Source organism: Hemitrygon akajei, chromosome 14 (genome assembly GCF_048418815.1).
Source record: "Hemitrygon akajei chromosome 14, sHemAka1.3, whole genome shotgun sequence".
Lineage (NCBI taxonomy): Eukaryota > Metazoa > Chordata > Chondrichthyes > Myliobatiformes > Dasyatidae > Hemitrygon > Hemitrygon akajei.
The window spans coordinates 40,392,482-40,415,411 of record NC_133137.1 but is presented as its reverse complement, the minus strand read 5'-3'; the positions used below and the strand labels follow the sequence as shown (position 1 = coordinate 40,415,411).

General features: G+C 43.7%; 1 protein-coding gene across 6 annotated transcripts in view; it reads right to left on the bottom strand.

The window, feature by feature from the left end:
• LOC140738519 (unconventional myosin-XVIIIb-like) overlaps positions 1-22,930 on the bottom strand; it is a 680,390-nt gene that overhangs the window by 103,605 nt on the left and 553,855 nt on the right. For all 6 annotated transcript variants that reach the window (XM_073065895.1, XM_073065893.1, XM_073065892.1 and 3 more), the window contains 2 exons: positions 15,150-15,266; positions 7,513-7,596 (listed from right to left, as the gene is read on the bottom strand). In XM_073065895.1, coding sequence (XP_072921996.1) covers positions 7,513-7,596; positions 15,150-15,266 — 201 coding nt within the window. The remainder of the gene's footprint in view (positions 1-7,512; positions 7,597-15,149; positions 15,267-22,930) is intronic.

Genomic DNA, 22,930 nt, shown 5'->3' with positions numbered 1-22,930 from the left:
TGCCGTTTCTTCTCCCTCCTCATGTCCAAGAGGGATCACAAGCTCGACTGCCTGCAGCCCACGATGACCGCTTCCAGTCCGAACCCCGACCCCTCGGACTTCGACTTCTCAGGCCTTCAGCAGGCCGAAGACCCATCCGCCTCTGACTCTAACCCCGACTGGAACCACGGCCTCCCGGACATGGGCATCAGTCCCCGACGCGCCATGGACTCACTCGCTTCTGACTTGGACCTCAGTTCTGGTGCCCTGCAGACCACAGGCTCCGACACCCTCAGCTCCAGATCCAGCTGGGACCGAGATCCTGACCCTCTCCAGACCAGGACCGCTGGGTCCTAACGCTCGTCTTATTCCTCTACTACGCCCTATATTCCCCGTGACTCCCAACCTTCCCTCCACCCCCATCCCCCTCCATTCCTCTGATCCCTCATCCTCAGCCCGCTCACCCTGAAAATCCCAACCACCCTCTCCCTCCTGAGACCTCCCACTCTTTACCCTCCTCTGACCCCAGCCCCAACCCTTGCCATGTCTTCACCATCCCCTCTGACCTTCCCCTCTCTGAGGCAGAGTGTTCTGTGCTGAGCAAGGGCCTCACTTTTGTCCCCTCCGTCCACACCTCAGTGAGTTCCGTGGCTGACATGACGCTGAACTCTTCTTCCCTCGCCTATGTCTCCGAGCCTACTACTTTAACAAGGATTCCCCTCCCCCTATTGATGACCCCTTCTCCCATCTTCAACCCTCCTCCTCCTCCTGGACACCCCCACTGGGCCTCCTACCTGCACTCGATCTTTTCATCTCCAACTGTCTCCGAGACATCAACCGTCTCAACTTCACCACCCCTCCCTCCTGGTCCAACTTCAATCCCTCTGAACGCACTGCCCTCCACTCTCTCCACACTAATCTTAACCTCACCGTCAAACCCGCAGACAAAGGTGGTGCCGTAGTAGTCTGGTGGATGGACCTCTACCTCACTGAGGCCAAAGGGCAGCTCTCTGACACCTCCTCTTACTTACCCCTGGAACAGGACCCCACCCAAAAACATCAAACCATTGTCTCCCGTACCATCACTGCCCTTATCAACTCTGGAGACCTTCCATCCTCAGCCAAAAAACTCATAATTCCCACACCCCGCACTGCTCGGTTTTACCTCCTCCCCAAGGTCCACAAGCCTGACTGTCCTGGTAGGCCTATAGTTTCGGCCTGCTCCTGCCCCACCAAACTTGTACCTGCCTACCTGGACTCCATTTTGTCACCCATAGTTCAGTCCCTCCCCACCTACATCCGGGATACATCCCATGCCCTCCACCTCTTCAATAACTTCCAGTTCCCCGGTTCCAACCGCTTCATTTTCACCATGGATGTCCAATCCTTATACACTTCAATCCCCCATCAAGAAGGCCTCAAAGCCCTCTGCTACTTTCTTGACAATAGACCTCACCAGTTCCCCAACATCAGCACCCTCCTCCGGTTGGTGGAACTGGTACTCACACTTAATAACTTCTCTTTCGGCTCTTCCCACTTTCTTCAAACTAAGGGTGTAGCTATTGGCACTCGCATGGGCCCCCGCTATGCCTGCCTCTTCGTGGGTTATGTGGAACAACCTATGCTCCAAATCTATACTGGTACTGCTCTCCAACTTTTCCTTCACTACATTGACGACTACATTGGTGCTGCTTCCTGCACCCATACTGAGCTTGTCAATTTCATCGACTTTGCCTCTAACTTTCACCCAGCCCTCAAATTGACCTGGGTCCATCTCGGACACTTCTCTTCCCTTTCTCAATCTCTCGGTCTCCATCTCTGGAGACAGACTGCCCACTGACATCTTCTATAAACCCACTGACTCCCATAACTACCTTGATTATACCTCTTCCCACCCGCCAAAAGTAATCCCAGTTCCTCCGTCTCCGCCGCTTCTGCTCCAGGACATCTCAAATGTCCTCTTTCTTTAAGAATAGTGGTTTCCCTTCTGCCATCATCAATGATGCCCTCATCGGCATCTCCTCCATTTCCCGCACTTCGGCCCTCACCCCATCCTCCCATCACCGCAACAGGGACCGTGTTTCCCTTGTCCTCACCTACCACCCCACCAGCCTCCGGATCCAGCATATTATCCCCCGCAATTTCCGTCAGCTTCAACAGGACCCCACCACTCAGCACATCTTTCCCTCTCTACCCCTCTCTGCTTTTTGCAGGGGTCATTCCCTCCGCGACTGCCTGGTCCACACGTCCCTCCCCACAGATCTCCTGGTACTTATCCCTGCAAGTTTAAGTGCTACACCTGTTCCTACACCTCCTCTCTTACCACCATTCAGGGCCTCAAACAGTCCTTCCAGGTGAGGCAACACTTCACTTTTGGGGTCATCTATTGCATCCAGTGCTCCCAGTGCGGCCTCCTCTACATCGGCGAGACCCGACGCAGATTGGGGGATCGCTTTGTCGAGCACCTCCGCTCCGTCCACAACAACAGACAGGATCTCCGGGTTGCCACCCACTTCAACTCTGCTTCACATTCCCATTCGGATATGTTCATAGATGGCCTCCTCTACTGCCATGATGAGGCCAAACTCAGGTTGGAGGAGCAACACCTCATATACTTTCTGGGTAGTCTCCAGCCCCTTGGTATGAACATCGAATTCTCCAGCTTCTGGTAATTCCCTCTCCCTTCCCCCCCCACTTTCACTCTGCCTCCTCTTCCAGCTGCCTATTTGTTTGGAGAAGGAAGTCGGAGGATCAGAACGGGAGTGCGGTGGGAGCCATCTTGAATTTTTCTTATTTAAGAGAGGTGGGACTGCGCAGGCGTGTGACGGCGGGCTGTGAAGTGGGGAAGATTTAAAAAGGACACAGCCTGATACAGTGGGCAGCGTCCTTTGCAGGCAGTGGAGTGAGCCGGGAGCAGTGTGAAGGCTAAAGGGCTTGGGCTCAAAGAGCTTAGGCAGAAGCGGGCGAGGCAAGGTAGGTTTAGGTTTCAGTTTTTCCTGTTATTTGAGGAAAGGGGAAGTATGAGTGTGAGGGCAGCTTGTTGTTCTCGGTGTCGGATGTGGGAGGTCCTAGAGTCTCCTAGCCTCCCGGACGTCCACATCTGCGCCAGGTGCGCCGAGCTGCAGCTCCTAAGGGACTGTGTTAGGGAACTGGAGCTGCAGCTCGATGACCTTCGTCTGGTCAGGGAGAGTGAGGAGGTGATAGAGAGGAGTTACAGGCTGGTGGTCACACTGGGGCCACGGGAGGCAGACAGGTGGGTAACGATTAGGAGGGGGAAAGGGAAGAGTCAGGTACTAGAGAGTACCCCAGTGGCTGTACCCCTTGACAATAAGTACTTCTGTTTGAGTACTGTTGGGGCGGAACAGCCTACCTGGGGGAAGCAACAGTGGCCATGCCTCCGGCACAGAATCCGGCCCTGTAGCTCAGAAGGGTAGGGAAAGGAAGAGGAAGACAGCAGTAATAGGGGACTCGATAGTTAGGGGGTCAGATAGGTGATTCTGTGGACGCGATCAGGAGACTCGGATGGTAGTTTGCCTCCCTGGTGCCAGAGTTCGGGATGTTTCTGATCACGTCCAAGATATCCTGAAGTGGGAGGGTGCGGAGCCAGAGGTCGTGGTACATATAGGTACCAATGACATAGGTAGGAAAAGGGAAGAGGTCCTGAAAGGAGAATATAGGGAGTTAGGAAGGCAGTTGAGAAGAAGGACCACTAAGGTAGTAATCTCGGGATTACTGCCTGTGCCACGTGACAGTAATAGTAATAATGTTTCCGTGCTGTAATTGTTATATGGTTAAATGGATATGGTCATATCACCTCTCTCATGATTCTGCCTTCTTCTATTACCCATAGTGCTTTCCCCTTACATTCCTTCTTCACCTCTCTGGCCTATCCCCTCCCGGCTTCCCCTCCCCCACCCCTTGATCTTTCCTCTGATTGGTTTTTCACCTGGCACCTTCCCCCTCCCCCCAACCTTCTTTATAGGGCCCCAGCCCCCTCCTTCTTCAGTCCTGATGAAGGGTCTCGACCCAAAACGTTGGCTGCTCATTTCAACAGATGCTGCCCAACCTGCTGAGTTCATCCAGCTTGTTAGTACATGTTGATTTGACCACAACATCTGCAGTGTACTTTGTGTTGTCCATACAAGGGAAGTTGTGGTTCCAGTGATGACAGATCCCAGTTGTGAAACTAGACTTACAGATGGTTGGGAGGAGATTTGATAGAGGTTGTAGAATCTAGATGGTTTATATCGGGGATACAGAAAGGCCTGTGGATAATTCAAGATGCAGGGACACAGTTGGAAGTGACAGATGAAGTACTCCAAAGAGGCAAGAAGATAAATATTGATCAGACAGTAAGAAGCAAAGGCTGAATGAACATTCAACTGCACCTATCAACAGGAAAATGGATAAATGAAGTTTAGAAAAAACACTGGGCTGTGGAGTTAAGTATGGGAATGGATAGATTGAATTGTGTACAAAGACACAGTATACAAACAAAAGGTTGAATTTCAAAATCAAACATCCACTCTTTGCAAGTAGTAAGGCAAGTGGACCTTCCACAAAATTTGCAGTAGTGTTCAAGATAACAAGATCATAAATAAAAGATGATAACAGCAAAGAAACCTTCACAGTTTCAAAGACTGGAACCAGAACAGGAAATTAAAACTTGCATTTATATAGCACCTTGACATCTCTTTCAGAAAGTCCCATTGTGCTTCTTAGCTCATAATGTATGATCGTGTTTCTAACTAATAACCATTTTGTAAACAGAAACTTCCTACAAACACCAACTGGATAACTGTTTGTTCTGAGAGATACCAGACTACCTCAGATGACTCCGCCTCCTGCCCTTCTTTATGTGGTATCTTGGAGCCTCTGTCATCCACCTAGACAATTTCATCTAAAATAGGGTAACTCTGGCATCATAGCATCAGTAATAATGCCCAATGCAGCCTAGACTTGCATTCAGGGCTCAGAAATTAGATTTGACCTGGAGCCTTCCAACTCGGAGAGGAGTGAGGCACAGTCAACAAGAAGGCAAAGGACATTGCTGAATACTACAAAAATACTAAAATACTACCTGGCAACAGTTTGTATCTAGCCAGGATATAAACAGACATGTCATTCCTTGATGAATCCATCATGCTGGAGGTACAGCAGCCTAGACTCACTCCTTAAGGTTCAGCAGCAACTCCTTCCCCACTGCCATCAGATTCTTGAAGTGACCTAAGAAACCCATACCCTAACACCTCAGACTCTATTTCTTTCCTCTCTTCCTGAAATTGCACTAATGCTTATTTTTATTGTTGTCATGTGAGTTATGCATAACTTATGTTAAATTAAGTTGATGGTAATTTATGTTTGTAATGTGTGGTCTGCTGCTATAAAATGCTAATTTTCATGGCACGTGGACCTTGGGTATGTATGCTCATTACAATACACTTGAATTTGAATTTAAACTCCAAACTTCAGAAAAGAATCAAAACTAATTGTGCAGACTTGTAGAATTAGAACCAGATGATCAAAGGAATTTTCTGTGATCCAGAGAGCAAAACTTACAAGAGATCTTGAGAACAGGTGTTTTTGGAAACACGTCCTTCAAAGACCTATCAACGAATGAACATGGCTCGGGCTTCCTTTTAATGTACACTGTACAAAAACTATTTTTGTCATTTTCAGACAGATCAAAGTTTCAATATTGCATATTCTAGCTTTTACAGAGAGAAGGAGAACCAAAAGGATATCTGCAATTCAGTGCAATACAAACGTAGCAGTTAATGTATAATCTTTAAGGCTCTTTGCATGCACCTTTAAACAATTCATTACCGGTTTGCAGAAGAGTTCCAAGATATAGGCTAGAAAACTAAGCCTACTAATAAACATTTATTGGATCTCTGTTCATCTCCAGCAACGTTTGACTTCAGAAAAAATTAACTTCCTGCCAGAATATCAAAGAAATGTGCAGCTCATCAAAAACCTTTCATTGACACTGTGGCACGAAATTTACTTGTTAGGTCTCGACTATTGATAAACCTAGGGAAAAAAGAGCCAGAGTTCAGAGCTGTGAGTTAATGGTACAGCCCTATGAACCTCTGGTTAGACCACACAGAATGTTGTGTTCAGTTCTGGTCACCTCGTTACTGGAGGACATGGATGCTTTAGAGGCTGGAGAGGAGATTTACCAGGAAGCTGCCCGGATTGAACATAGAACAGTGCAGCACTGGATCAGGGCCTTCGGCTCACAATGTTATGCCTAAACAGCTAAAAAGTAAATCAAAAACGGCCCAAAGTCCAATCCCTCCTACCTACACAATGTCCATGTTGCTCCATCTTCCTCATATTCATCTGCCTATCTAAACATCTGTAACGCCCTGGTTCATACTTTCACTGTTATGCTGTATGTATTTCATTTAGCAGTTCTGTAAGAGCAGTCTGTTCTGCTTTCAGCCTGTTTGGGTGATTGTCGAAGGTAAGGGATGATGTGGAATGTGTGGGAGGTTTTCTTGGTGAGGGACAATAAGGTTGGTCTTGGGCTTTTGTTTAAGAGGAGATGAAGAGAGAAGATGCTGGGGAGAACCAGTCGCAGCATACGATCTGCTGGTAGACCGTTTGTTCAAGATGGATTGGAAGCGACTTTTGGAAGGTGCTGTGGGCATTCACGCAGTCCAAGGGCCCAGCATGAGTGACAGAAAAGTTCAAGATGACCTCCAATTTGTGCAATTAGAATGGGCCCTTTTCTTTACTAAACTGTTAGTTAAGATTCATAAATATAATTCCTTTAATCATGTGCAGTGTATTGTCTGTTATTTTGTGGCACTAATTTGTAAAAGGATAGCAAATTACACAGCATCCACACAAACCGGGGTTTGGGATGGGATGAGCCGTCTCAATCTCACAAGTCTGGCGGGACATAAGAGTGTCTTCCCTTGACTTAAGCTGCCAAGGAAACCAGGGTGTTTCACATCTCTTAAATGTGTTCGTCTCTACCACCATACCAGGGACTGGAAAGCATTTCTTATGAGAATAGGTTGATCAAGCTCAGGCTTTTTCCTTTGGAGTGAAGAAGGATGAGAGGTGAGTTGATAGAGGTGTAGTAGATGATAAGAGGCATAGATTGAGTGACTTATTTCCAGAGCAAAAAAGCGAAAATGAGAAGGCACCAATTTAAGGTGTTTGGAGAAAAGAATGAGCGAGTGTCAGCAGTAGGTTTCTTTGACTCAGTGAATGTTGGACGCTACTGGGGGTAGTGTTAGAAGCGGGTAAATTAGGGACATTTAAGAGTCTCATAAATAGACACATGGATGAAAGAAAAATGGAAGGCTATGTAGGAAGGAAGGGTTAGATTCATCAGCACAACATGGTGGGCAGAAGCACTAATACTGTGCTGTACTGTTCTATGTTCCAAATAAATCTGGCACTAATGGGCTATTACATTGACCAGGTGAAGTTATGCTGAAAAACACAAGTCAAAGAAAGCAGCTCCTATCTCAAAGTTTACTTTGCGGTCCAAGTCTCGGGTGTGAAGCCTCCTACCTTTTCTTCCAAACTTTGCTTCTCCTTTGTTGCTTCTTTTAGCTGATTCTGCAGTTCTTGGATCTGTGCGATGTCACTGGATGTCTACCCATGATTAGGGAGGGAGAAAAAAACATTCATTGAGTTCAACAAAATCATTAGAAGTAAACACATTCATAATGTGTGTGTATTATCAAGTAATGGAACTTGAGGCTGACATGACAGCATCCAGGGATAAACTTCATCAACAGTTTATAGTGCAATATATGCAAGTAAATGCACAATGAATAGCAGATCAACGGAGAGTGATAGTGAAAAATAACAATCTCCATAGACTACAGACCTATCCCTACACACACATCAGTTCCTGTCTGAGTGGTGACTTGGATCTGTTCCAATTCACCTACTGAAGCAACAGGTTTACAGCGAATGCTATCTCATTAGCTCTTCACACCTGGACAGCAGAGCTGCATACACCTGCATGCTCTTGATCGATTACAGCTTGACATTTAACACTATTGTCCCCTCAAAAGTTGTCAGTAAGCTCCAAGACCTTGGCCTCAATACTCCCTTGTGCAATTAGATCCCGGATTTCCTCACTTGTACACCCTAGTCAGTTTGCATTGGCAAAAACATCTCCTCCACATCCCCATCAGCACTGCAGAGATGTGTGCTTAGTCCCCTGCTCTACTTGTTTTACACCTATGACTGTGTGACCAAGTACAGCTCCAAGACCATATACAAATTTGCGACAATAGCTCTATTGTGGGCTGTATTAAAGGTCATGATGAATCAGCATACAAGAAGGAGACTGAAAATATGGCTGAGTGGTGTAATAACAACATCTCTCACTCAATGTCAATATGACCAAGGAACTGATTGTGAACTTCAGGAGAGGGAAACCAGAGGCCTATAAGCCAGCAATCATTGGAGGGTCAGAGGTGGAGTGGATCAGTAACTTTAAATTCCTGGGTGTCACCATTTCAGAGGGCCTGTCCTGGACCCATCAGATATACATTATTACGAAGAAAGCATGTAACAGTATAAACACAGCTGCACTTCCTTAGGAGTCTGCAGAGATTCGGCATGTCATCAAAAACCTTGGCATAGCTGTGTTGTGGAAAGTGTGCTGATCGGCTGCATTATGGTCTGGCATGGGAATACCAATGCTTTTCAGTGGAAAACCCCACAAAAGGTAGTGGATTCGGCCCAGTACATCATAGGTAAAACTCTCTCAATCATTGAGCACATGTACATGAAACATTGGCATAGAAAAGCAGTATCCATTATCAAAGATCCTCACCACCCAGGCCATGCAGGCAGAAGATACAGGTGCCTCAGGACTCACACCACCAGGTTCAAGAACAGTTACTACCCCTCAACCATCAGGCTCTTTAACAAAAGGGGATAAATACACTCATTTAAGGACTGTTACATTGTTATTCCATACTATTCATTGCTATTTATTTACATCTGCATTTGCACAGTTTGTTTAGTTAACAGTTCCTGATGTTTACAGCTTACAATTACTATTCTATTGATTTGCTAAGTATGCCTGCAGAAAAAGAATCTCAGGCTTGTATGTGGTGACATGTATGTACTCTGATAATAAATTTTACTTTGAACTTTAGACATTTGAACCAAATAAAACATGAAGTTGCGCAAGAGCTAGAAGAAACCAAGCAAAAGACCAGAACAATGCTATGCAAGAAAATAATGAAGATGCAACCCACTGAATCGCTGAGAATTAGTTCAAAAACTGCTCCACAACTTGATGGTAATAACAACAACACAGATGTAGAGCCTCCACAGAATGCTGAATATGAAACATAGAAACATAGAAAACCTACAGCCCAATAGAAGCCCTTTGGCCTACAAAGTTGAGCCAAACATGTCCCTACCTTAGAAATTACTAGGGTTACCCATAGCCCTCTATTTTTCTAAGCTCCATATACCTATCCAAAAGTCTCTTAAAAGACCCTATCGTATCTGCCTCCACCACCATTGCCGGCAGCCCATTCCACACACTCACCACTCTCTGCGTAAAAAACTTACCCCTGACATCTCCTCTGTACCTACTCCCCAGCACCTTAAATCTGTGTCCTCTTGTGGCAGCCATTTCAGCCCTGGGAAAAAGCCTCTAACTATCCACATGATCCAATGTCTCTTATCATCTTATACACCTCTATCAGGTCACCTCTCATCCCCCGTCGCTCCGAGGAGAAAAAGCCGAGTTCACTCTACCCGTTTTCATAAGGCATGCTCCCCAATCCAGGCAACATCCTTGTAAATCTCCTCTGCACCCTTTCTATCGTTTCCACATCTTTCCTGTAGTGAGGAGACCAGAACTGAGCACGGTACTCCAGGTGGGGTCTGATTAGGATCCTATATAACTGCAACATTACCTCTCGGCTCCTAAATTCAATTCCACGATTGATGAAGGCCAATACACCATTTGCCTTCTTAACCACACAGTCAACCTGCGCAGCTGCTTTGAGTGTCCTATGGATGCAGACCCCAAGATCCCTCTGATCCTCCACACTGCCAAGAGTTTTACCATTAATACTATATTCTGCCATCATTTTTGGCTTACCAAAATGAACCACCTCACACTTATCTGGGTTGAACTCAATCTGCCACTTCTCAGCCCAGTTTTGCATCCTATTAATGTCCGGCTGTAACCTCTGACAGCCCTCCACACTTCCACAACACCTCCAACCTTTGTGTCATCAGCAAACTTACTAACCCATCCCTCCACTTCCTCATCCAGGTCATTTATAAAAATCACGAAGAGTAGGGGTCCCAGAACAGATCCCTGAGGCACACCACTGGTCACTGACCTTCATGCAGAATATGACCCGTCTACAACCACACTTTGCCTTCTGCGGGCAATATCCCCATTGGATCCCATGCCTCTTTACTTTCTCAATAAGCCTTGCATGGGGTACCTTATCAAATGCTTTGCTGAAATCCATATACACTACATCTACTGCTCTTCCTTCATCAATGTGCTTAGTGTTATCCTCAAAAAATTCAATCAGGCTCATAAGGCATGACCTGCCCTTGACAAAGCCATGCTAACTATTCCTAATCATATTATACCTCTCCAAATGTTCATAAATCCTGCCTCTCAGGATCTTCTCCATCAACTTACCAACCACTGAAGTAAGACCCACTGGTCTATAATTTCCTGGGCTATCTCTACTCCCTTTCTTGAATAAGGGAACAACATCCACAACCCTCCAATCCTCCGGAACCTCTCCTGTCCCCATTGATGATGATCATTGCCAGAGGCTCAGCAATCTCCTCCCTCACCTCCCACAGTAGCCTGGGGTACATCTCATCCGGTCCCGGGGACTTATCCAACTTGATGCTTTCCAAAAGCTCCAGCACATCCTCTTATTAATAACTGCATGCTCAAGCTTTTCAGTCCCCTGCAATCACCAAGATCCTTTTCCATAGTGAATACTGAAATAAAGTATTTATTAAGTACCTCTGCTATTTCCTCCGGTTCCATACACACTTTCCCACTGTCACACTTTATTGGTCCTATTCTCTCACGTCTTTTTCTCTTGCTCTTCGCATACTTATAGAATGCCTTGGGGTTTTCCTTAATCCTGCCCACCAAGGCCTTCTCATGGCCCCTTCCAGCTCTCCTTATTTCCTTCTGAAGCTGAGCTTATAGACAAAATTATCCCAGCAGTTAACAGCACACTAACAGAATACATGGACACTGACCCAACAGAAAGACACTACATACCTAAACAAAACACATCATTAAAATTTTCAAAATCTGTTAATATTCTGAACAATGTTATATTACCACAATATTTGGGAAAACTTGAAACATTGGGAGGGCTACACCCAATAACATACTGTGCAGCATTAACAGCAGGGCAATGCAATGGCTCCAAAATAGAGACACTGATTGATAGAAATACCAAACTGAGTACTGTAAAGAGTAACATGGCCGGGTTGAGTGGAATACGGGATCAAACATGATGGAATGGAAGAGCAGACTCAATGGCCTGAGTAGCCTAATTCTGCTCCTATGTCTTATGGTCTAATGAAATGAGAACACCAAAATGGCAGGAGACATTAAGAAACAAAATTGAAACCTGAAGAGCAGAAATAGCCTGCCTAATGGTGTATAAAATGGATAAGATGAGCAAGGAAGTTAAAAGAAAGCTAAGGAAATGTAAGGTCCACACAAGATACAATCAATATAACAAAAGCATGTAGAATTTATAGATACATGAAAACCAAAGTTTGGAGCATGCAAAGCCAGACTAAATAGACACATGAAATGTGCCAGATGAAGAAAACAGAATGATCAGTTCAGGAATAATGACAAAGGCTTATATAGGACATTAAAACTAAATTTGACACACCAAAATGTCATCTATCCCAGCATAGAATTACCAACAAACACAGAGATAATGAACTTTTGTTCCAATATCTCATCAAACAGGGCAACGCACAATCAAGAAGCAAACTGGATTAAGGAGGAGAAAGAACACACACACACACACACACACACACACACATACACACACACACACACACACACACACACACACACACACACACACACACACACACACACACACACACACACACACACACACACACACACACACAAGACATGTAAACACTTGAAGTTACAATGGAAATGCTAAAAGTGGTTATTAAAGATACCCACAACTGGAAAAGTACAGACGCTGATAATATTTATAACTATTGGTATAAAAAATTACTTGCTTTCATTCATAGCTATTAATATTTATCAATAATTTTCTTAAAAATCCTGAAAAATTGCTTGAGCTTTTGACAGAAGGTAAAACTCATCTCTTACCTAGAGGAGAAATCAAAAATGACCCATCAAAATATCATCCTTTACTTGTTTACAAATTATATATAAAATGGTAACATCATGCATCTTGCAAATAATCACGATTCCATAATTCTAAATCAAGCCCAGTGGAAAATAGAAATCTTTCATGTTGTTTTATTGTCTGCCAAAAAGTATTTGATTCTGTCCCACACTCATGGTCAATAGAAGCTCTTAATATATACAAACTACACTCAATATTGATGAAATTCCTACAATATCTCATGAAGCATTGGCATACTATAATCACCCTATCTATTAACAAGCAAAAAAGGATAAACACCGTTTCCAAAATAAACTGAGGCATTTTCCCAGGCAACTCTCTAAATAAATAAGTAATACTGAGAACAAATTGTCGAGTCCTTGAAAGTGATTCTATAAGTTATGGAAGTAGTCTAATGTTGAGGTGAGTGAAGTTATCCACACTGGTTAAGGAGGCTGAAGGTTGAAGTGTAATAACTGTTCCTGAATCTGGTGCTGTGGATCCTAAGGAACCTCCTTCCCGATGGCAGTGCTCCTTGTAGATGTGCTCAATGGTGAGGAGGGATTTTCTTGTGATGGACCAGGTTATATCTACTACTTTTTTTGTAGGATTTTCAGGTCATGGACATTGGTGTCTCCATAGCAGGCCATGGTGCAACCAGTCAGCATATTCTCCAATTATTATTGAAATCCTTCCACTTACTAGTGCTGACTCTAAGAATCTATTGCAGTTTTCACTCTTTGTTGCAATTTTGATGAAGTTTCTTCAACTGCACCTCCCAAATCCGTGACCTCTACCACCAAGATGGACCTCCAGGTTCCTCATCAAATGATACAACATGTTGACTTGGAAGTGCAGCTCTGCTCCTTCATTGTGACTGGTTCTAAGACACTGTCCAGGGAGATATCGGAGGTAGGTTTTATATACAGAGAGTGGTGAGAGGCAGATACATCAGGGTTATTTGGATAGGCACATGAATGAAAGAAAAATGCAGGTCTATGTGGAAGGGAAGCATTATATTGATTTTGAATTAGGTTAAAAGGCCTGTACTGTGCTGTACCATATGCCAAGGGTTCCCAACGTTTTTTATGCCACAGGCCAATAACATTAAGTAAGGGGTCTGAAGACCGGAGGTTGGGAACCCCTGGTCTATGCTAATAGCATTCTTGGTCGATCTTTCACCATATGACTCAGTATGGTTCAGGGAATCACCTTAAAGAAAGGGAATAAACAGTGACCCACATCCCAAGAATTTCATCTTTATTTTAGGAAAAATACCTGGAGAGACAATATGAAACTGCTGTTGGTCTTTAAGTTATTTTTTAATAAATTCTACAACTGTTAGCTCTATTCAGCCTTTTATATTTGTCCATTCAAGCTTGTTTGTTTGATGAGGAGGGACTCACAATGCGGAGCTCAAGACATGACACCCACCCAGACTGTAAAATAAGTGAGCTATAAATATTTCAATATTTGTAATGTATTTGTTTGTGAGAAGTAGCTTTAAGTTTCTTCATAAATAATGCAGTTAAACCAGCAATAAACTGGACAGATATAAAAGAGAGATGACGGTTTGTTGACTAATGGCATAATTCTAAAATATAGAAGATGTTTGAACATTGCCTTTTCATTTGTTTTATGCAGGAATTTTCCTTTGGGATTTGTGTATTGCTGTCAGGTCCAGCCGTTATTACCTCTGTCCAAAACCCTGAATAGTGACCTGCGGAGTCAGTTCAGAAGATAGTTTAAGAGCCAAACACTTTGATGGGTCTGGAGTCTCACAGAGACTAGACTGGGTAAGGAGCAGATTTCTTTCCCTGAAGGATTTTAAAGAACCAGATATTAATTTATAGGCCAATATTGCTACTATTTCAGATTATTAACTCAATTCTGACTTTCACGGTTGCCATGGTGATTTATAAATATAATGATTATTAGCTTAGGTCTCTACATGACTAGTCTGGCAACTCAGCCACTGTATCACCTCTGGATTCTATTGATCTAAACAGATATTAAAAGAAATTGCGTTATTGAAGTACATATCGCCTGAAGCTACATTGTATTTTCATTGTGCCTTCTTATAGGTTTGAGGAGAAAATACACTCTGTGGCCACTTTAGTAAGTAAAGCAAATATCTAATCGTTAATGCAAATATCTAATCAACCAATCATGTGGCAGCAATTCAAAGAATAAAAATATGCTGACATTGTCAAGAGGTTCAGACCAAACATCAGAATGGGGAAGAAATGTGATCTAAGTGACTTTGACAGTATAATAATTGTTGTTCCCAGATGGGATGGTTTGAGTATTTCAGAAAATGCTGATCTCCTAGGATTTTCACAGACAACAGTCTCTAGAGCTTATAGAGAATGGTGTGAGGATCAAAAAAATATTCACTGAGTGGCAGTTCTGTGGGTGAAAATACCTTGCTAATGAGAGAGGTCAGAGGAGAATGGCCAGACAGGAAGCTGACAGGAAGGCGACTGTAACTCAAATAACTACACATTACAGCAGTGGTGTATAGAACAGCATCTCTGAATGCACAACATGTCAAACCTTGAAGTAGATGGGCTACAACAACAGAAGACCATGAATATACACCAGTGGCCACTTTATTACTTAATAAAGTGGCCACTGAGTGTAATTGGTGTGCTTTTATATTCTAGGACTGTTACAACAGAAAGAAAAGCGTGCAGATCTTTGGCTTCTGGCACACTTAGTTTTACATGTAGGTTTAAAGACAAAGTCTTTTAGGACTATGTTAAGACAATGTAAGACAGGTACCTGAGCAATGAGATCCTTGTGCTTCTTCATGATGTCATTCAGGTCATCTTGGTCTTCATCGAGACGTCTCAGCAGATCAGACTTCTCACGCTCCAACTGGTACAGCTGTTCATCGGCCTACCGTCAAGCACATAGAAATACCAAATATCATATAACAATTACAGCACAGAAACCGGCCATCTCGGCTCTTCTAGTCCATGTCGAATGCTTACTCTCACCTAGTCCCACCGTCCTGCACTCAGCCCATAACCCTCCATTCCTTTACTGTCCATATACCTATCCAATTTACTTTAAATGACAATATTGAAACTGCCTCTACCACTTCTACTGGAAGCTCATTCCACATAGCTACCACTCTCTGAGTAAAGAAATTCCCCCTTGTATTACCCCTAAACTTTTGCCCCCTAGCTCTCAACTCATGTCCTCTCATTTGAATCTCCCCTACTCTCAATGGAAAAAGCCTATCCATGTCAACTCTATCTATCCCACTCATAATTTTACCTCTATCAAGTCCCCCCTCAACCTTCTGCGCTCCAAAGAATAAAGACCTAACTTGTTCAACCTTTCTCTGTAACTTAGGTGCTGAAACCCAGGTAACATTCTAGTAAATCTCCTCTGTACTCTCTCTATTTTGTTGACATCTTTCCTATAATTCGGTGACCAAAACTGTACACAATACTCCAAATTTGGCTTTACCAATGCCTTGTACTATTTTAACATTACATCCCAACTCCTATACTCAATGTTCTGATTTATAAAGGCCAGCACACCAAAAGCTTTCTTCACCACCCTATCCACATGAGAGTCCACCATCAGGGAACTATGCACCATTATTCCTAGATCACTCTGTTCCACTGCATTCTTCAATGCCCTACCATTTACCATGTATGTCCTATTTTGATTATTCCTACCAAAATGTAGCACCTTACACTTATCAGCATTAAACTCCATCTGCCATCTTTCAGCCCACTCTTCTAACTGGCCTAAATCTTTCGGCAAGCTTTGAAAATCTACTTCATTACCCACAATGCCGCCTATCTTAGTATCATCTGCATACTTACTAATCCAATTTACTACCCCATCATCCAGATCATTAATGTATATGACAAACAACATTGGACCCAGTACAGATCCCTGAGGCACACCACTAGTCACTAGCCTCCAACCTGACAAACAGTTATCCACCACTACTCTCTGGCATCTCCCATCCAGCCACTGTTGAATCCATTTTACTACTTCGATATTAATACCTAATGATTGAACCTTCCTAACGAACCTTCCATGTGGAAACTTGTCAAAGGCCTTACTGAAGTCCATATAGACAACATCCACTGCTTTACCCTCGTCAACTTTCTTAGTAACCTCTTCAAAAAATTCAGTAAGGTTTGTCAAACATGACCTTCCACGCACAAATCCATGTTGACTGTTCCTAATCAGACCCTGTCTATCCAGATAATTATATATACCATCTCTAAGAATACTTTCCATTAATTTACCCACCACTGCTGTCAAACTGACAGGCCTATAATTGCTAGGTTTACTCTTAGAACCCTTTTTAAACAGAGAACAATGCATGATCCACCAATAAAATTCTTACTTCACACTGGTGAGACTGCACTTAGAGTATTGTGTTCAATTCTGGTCACCTCATTATAGGAAGGATGTGGAAGCCATGGAGAGGGTGCAGAGGAGATTTACCAGGATGTTGCCTGGTTTGGAGAACAAGTCATATGAAGCAAGGTTAGCAGAGCTGGGACTTTTCCCTTAGGAGTGTAGAAGAATGAGAGGGGACTTGATTGAGGTGTACAAGATTATGAGAGGCATAGATAGGGTGAACAGTCAGTACCTGTTTCCCAGGGCACCAACAGCAAACACCAGAGGGCATATGTTCAGAATTAAGGGAGGGAAGTTTAAGGGAGACATCAAGGGTAAGTTTTTTTACACAGAAGGTTGTGAGTTACCAGGGTTGGTGGTGGAGGCTAAAACATCAGGGGTATTTAAGAGCCTCTTGAAGAGGCACATGGATGAAAGAAAAATGGAGGGTTATGGGGTAGTGTGGGTTTAGTACTTTTTTTAAGGATTATATGGGTCAGCACAACATGGAGGGCTGAAGGGCCTGTACTGTGCTGTAGTGTTCTATGGTTCTATAGTACTTGTACATATTCTATGTAACCTTCCCAAGGTTTCCCTATTCAACCGATCATGATCATGTGATTCTAAGAAAGCTTACCAATGTCTCTACTTTCTCAGGAAGCTCAACAAATCTGGCATATCCTCTTTGACCCTCAGCAATTTTTATTGATGCACCATAGAAAGCATCCTATCAAGATGCATCACAGCTTGATATGGCAATGGCTCTGCTGTGACTGCAAGAAACTGCAGAGTGCTGGACACAGCTCAGCACATCCTGGAAACCAGATTCCCTCCCCCCCACCCCACCCACCCACCCCACAAACTTTGTCTATACCTCTTGCTGCCTCGGTAAAGCAGTCAACGTAATCAAAGCTCCCGCCCATCCTGTACATTTTCTCTTCTCCCCTCTCCCATCGGGCAGAAGATACAAAAGCGTAAAAACACGTACCACCAACCTCAAGGGCTGCTTTTACCCCACTGTTATAAGACAATTCAGTGGTCCCCTTGTGTGATAAGACAGACTATTGATCTCACAATATACTTTGTATTGACTTTGTACCTTATTGTTTACCTGCACTGCACCTTATTTGTTCATTCTATTATTGTTTTACCTCAATGCAATGTGTAATGATTTGATCTATATGAACAGTTTAAAAGGCAAGCTTTCACAGTACTTATGTATATGTGACAAGAGTAAACTGAATCCAATTCAATCTTCATCACTTTAGTCCCAAACTGTTAACTAGAGGCAAAGTGAGTCAGCAGATAAAGTTGCTGATTCACAGTTGCAGAAACATCAGGTTTGATCCTGACTCTGGGTAATATCTGTGTAGAGTTTCCATGTTCTCCCTGTGGCTGTGTGGACTGTCCAGCAACTCCAGTTCCCTCCTATAATTCTAAACCATGCTTGAGGAACAGGGCTTGGACCACTTCAGCGAGCACCTCTGCTTCATCCGCCAAAAGTGGAACTTCTCGATGGCCAAGTATTTTAATTCCCATTCCTGTTCCAACATGTCACTCTATGGCCTCCTCTTATGCCATGATGTGGCCACCCTCAGGGTGGAGGAGCAACACCTTGTATTCCATTTGCGTAGTCTCCAACCTAATGGCATGAATATAGATTTCTCCTTCCTGTAAAAAAATTTCACTCCCCCCCATCCCTTCTTCTATTTCCCACTCAGGCCTCTTATCTCCTCTCACCTGCCTATCACCTCCCTCTGGGTTCCCTCCTCCTTCCCTTTCTCCCATGGTCCACTCTCCTCTTCTTTCAGATTCCTTCTTCTCCAGCCCTTTACCTTTCCCACCCACCTGGCTTCATGTATCACCTTCCAGCTATTGTCCTTCCCCCACCCCCTCCTTTCTATTCTGGTATCTTCCTCCTCCCTTCTCCTACCTCCTCCAACACTGAAGAAGGGCTTTGGCCCGGAACGTCAACTGTTTATTCATTTCCATAGATACTGCTTGATCTGCAGATTTCCTCCAGCATTTTGTGTATTGTGTGGTGTTGTTTGTTGTGGTCTGTGTTGTTTTGATAAACATTGTGGGTATATTATGTTGACACTGGAATATGTAGTCGCACTTGTGGGTTGCCCTCAGTACATCCTTAGGCGGTGTTGGATGTTAACACAAACAACACATTTGAATGTATATTTCCATGTACATTTGTTAAAGAAAATTAATCTGAATGAATTTGTATCTGAATTAGGGCCAGTAGGTTAATTGACTATTGTAAATTATCCAAATGAGGTTGATTACGGAAAAATCATGGTGGAAGGAGACCATGGGCTGTTGTGAAATGGTGAGACAGTAGTAACTTAATAAACCAAATGGTCTCCTTACACATTGTTTCAAGGATAAACATGTGGCTGAGGACCAGAACATTTATAAAAATGAGAGCTACAGTTCTCAATCTGCAATATGAATTTCTGAAGAAGCTTGGTCCAACCATCCTGAGTTTCCTGCCCATGTTTCTCCTGTCCTTTTCATACACAGGCATTGAACATCTTGCTGGTGGGTAAAGATTTTCACAGTAAGTGAAACTGACACAAAGCTCCAAATCTGAAACCTAGTTGCCCAAACGGGGCCACTGGTCTCTGGTTAACACAGAACTTTCACAGTTTGAGAGATGGTCTACCACTTCCTGCAATACAGTGTGACAGAGTGGGGAGATACTCAGCAAATTAGACAGCAGCTGTGGGGAGGAAAACCATAAGACCATAAGCCATAGGAGTAGAATTAGGCCATTTAGCCTATTGAGTCTATTCTGCCATTTCATTATGGCCGATCTATTACCCTTTTCAATCCCATTTTCCTGCCTTCTCTCTGCAACCTTCGATACCGTTACTAATCAAGAACCTAACAACATCCACTTTAAGTATACCCACTGACCTGGTCTCCACAGCCATCGGCACCAGTGAATTCCACAGATTCACCACCCTCTGGCTAAAGACATTTCTCTCCGTCTCTGTTCAGAGGCTGCGCTCTCTAGTTCTAGACTCCTCCACTGTAGGAATCATCCTCTCCATGCCCACTCTACCTAGGCATTTCAATATTCAGTAGGCTACAATAAGATTCCTCCCCACCTCCATTCTTTTTAACTCCAGCCAGTACAAGCCCAGAGACATCAAACACGTTTCATACATTAACCCTTTCATTCCCAGAATCTTCTAAATAATTTGTAACAAAGAATTCTCTTTAAAATCTGGAATCTTCCAAAACTGATAATATTTTAGGTTAATACACACAAAATGCTGGGGGAGCTCAGCAGGCTAGGCAGCACCTATGGAAAAAAGTACAGTAGACATTTCAGGCTAAAACCCTTTGGCAGGACTGGAGAAAAAAAAGCCGAGTAGATTTGAAAGGTGGGAGAAGGGGAAGAGAGTACGCCAGGTGATAGGTGAAACTTGGAGGGGGGGGGGGGGAATGAAGCAAAGAGCTAGGAAGTTGATTGGTGAAAGAGACAGAAGGCCATGGAAGAAAGAAGAAGGGAGTGGGAATGGGAGCAACAGAGGGAGGCGATGGGCAGACAAGGGGATAACATGAGAGAGGGACAAGGGGATGGGAAATGGTGAAGGGGGGTGTGGGTGGAGGCATTTCTGGAAGTTTGACAAATCGGTGTTCATGCCATCAGGTTGGAGGCTACCCAAATAGAATATAAGGTGTTGTTCCTCCAATCTAAGAGTGACCTTATCCCGGCAGTGGAGAAGACGGTGGATGGACATGTCGGAATGGGAATGGGAAGTGGAATTAAAATAGGTGGCCACTGGGAGATCCTGTTTGTTCTGGCAGACAAAGCATAGATGCTCAGCAAAGCAGTCTCCCTATCTACGTCTGGTCTCAACTATATACAAGAGGCCACACCGGGAGCACCGAACACAGTATATAACCCCAACAGAGGTGAAGTGTCGCCTCACCTCGAGGGACTGTTTTGGGCCCTGAATGGTAGTGATGGAAGAGGTGTAGGGGTAGGTGAAGCACTTGTTTCAGTTTGCAAGGATAAGTGCCAGGAGAGAGATCAGTGGGAAGGGATGAATGGACAAGGGAGTTGCGTAGGGAGTGATCCCTGTGGAAAGCAGAAGGTGGGGGGAGGGTGAAAATGTGCTTGGTGGTGGAATCCAGTTGAAGATGGTGGAAGTTTCAAAGTATTATGTGCTGGACGTGGTGGCTGATGGGGTGGTAGGTGAGAACAAGATGAAACCCTGGTAACATGGTGGAAGGATGGGGTAAGAGCAGTCGCGTGTGATATGGAAGAGATACGGTTGAAGGAAGCATTGAATGTGGAGGAAGAGAAGCCTCTTTCTTTGAAAAAGGACATCTCCTTTGTTCTAGAATGAAAAGCCTCATCCTGAGAGCAGATGTGATGGAGACGGAGGAATTGAGAGAAGGGATGGTGTTTTTACAAGTAGCAGGAGTATAGTTCTGGTAGCTGTGTGAGTCCATCGGTTTATAATAGACATCAGTGGAGAAGCTATCTCTGGAGATAGAGACAATGAGATCGAGAAAGAGAAGGAAAGTGTCGGAATGGACCAGGTGAATTTGAGGGCCGGGTGGAAGTTGGAGGCAAAGTGGATGAAATCAACGTTCATCAGGGTGCAGGAAGCAGCACCAATGAAATCATCAATATTTTAGGTTAATGGCCCTGCTTCAGAAGAATTCTACTTGTGTATCTACTGCTGCAAAGAATTCACAGTCTTTTTTGATCCTCGTGATTTTTCCAGAACCAAGTGGCTATGTTTTAGAATTAGGTGTCAATTATTTAAGGACAGAAATGGGAAATTTTCTACCCTGGAGAATTGTGAAAACTCAGAGATTGAGAATTTCTAACATTCCTTTGCCTCAAGGGGAGATTTTCTCAAGTTACACACACAAAATGCTGGAGGAATTCAACAACTCAGGCAGCATCTATGGAGTGAAATTAACAATCAACTTTTCAAGCCCTTCATCAGGATTTAAGCTTTAAGTTTTTTACTTCTTTACAAAAGAAAATTATCCGGTTTAATTTTAATATTGATTTGGAACTGACTGAATGGCTAAGCAGGTTCAAGGACAGAAAAGTCTGCTCCAACTTGTCTGATTTTGCAAGGAGGTTTAACAGGGTGGTCCTGATAAATGGCCTGAAATGCCGACTGTTTATTCCTCTCCATAGATGCAGCCTGAACTGCTGTGTTACTCAAGCAATTTGTGTGTGTTGCTCAAGATTTCCAGCACCTGCAAAATTTCTTGCATTTGTAACAGGGTAGTTGCAGGGGTTGTTTCCACTAGTGGGAGACTTGAACAACACAATTTAGTTACCAGATAAGAGGGTAGCATTTAAAATGGAGGCACACAAGTATTTCTTTTCAGAAAGAGTGTTGAGTCTCTGGAATTCTCTATCTCATAGGGTAATGGAGATATTCAAAGAGGAGTTACTTGTGATTTTGAGAGATACAGCATATGGAAAAGGCCATTCCAGCCCAATGAGCTACACTGAATAGGTAGACAAGGCCCAATGTGTCCATTCCAGCCCAATGAGCCCAATCAGCCCAATGAGCTGCACTGCATAGGTAGATGAGTATTTGAATGATCAGGGAATGAAAAGCTACGGAGAATTGGCACATAGTAGTTGAGATCTGAGGCAGATTAACCCTGAACACACTAAATGACAGGGTAGTCCTGAAGAGCTTTTTTTGTTGTGTTCCATTTCCTGCATTACCAAGGTTCAGTGACAGAGTTGCAAGGCATTGGTCAGACTGTGCTTGGAGTACTGTGAGCAGTTTTGGGCCCCTTATCTACGAAGGGAAGTACTGGCATTGGGGAGACCTTTTGACATTTGATAGGTTTCAATAAGATCCACTCTCATTCTTCTGAATTCCAGTGAGTACAGGCTCAGACCATCAAATGCTCCTCATACTATAAGCTTTTCAATCACAGAATTATTTTGTGAACCTCCTTTGAATCCTCTCCAATGTCAGCACTTCTTTTCTTAAATAAGGGCCCAAAACTGCTCACAATACTCCAAGTGAGGCCTCACCAGTGCCTTATAATGCCTCAGCATTACATCTTTGCTCTTATATTCTAGACCTCTCAAAATGAATGCTAACATTACATTTGCCTTCCTCACCACAGATTCAACCTGCAAATTAACCTTTCGGGAATCCTGTACAAGGACT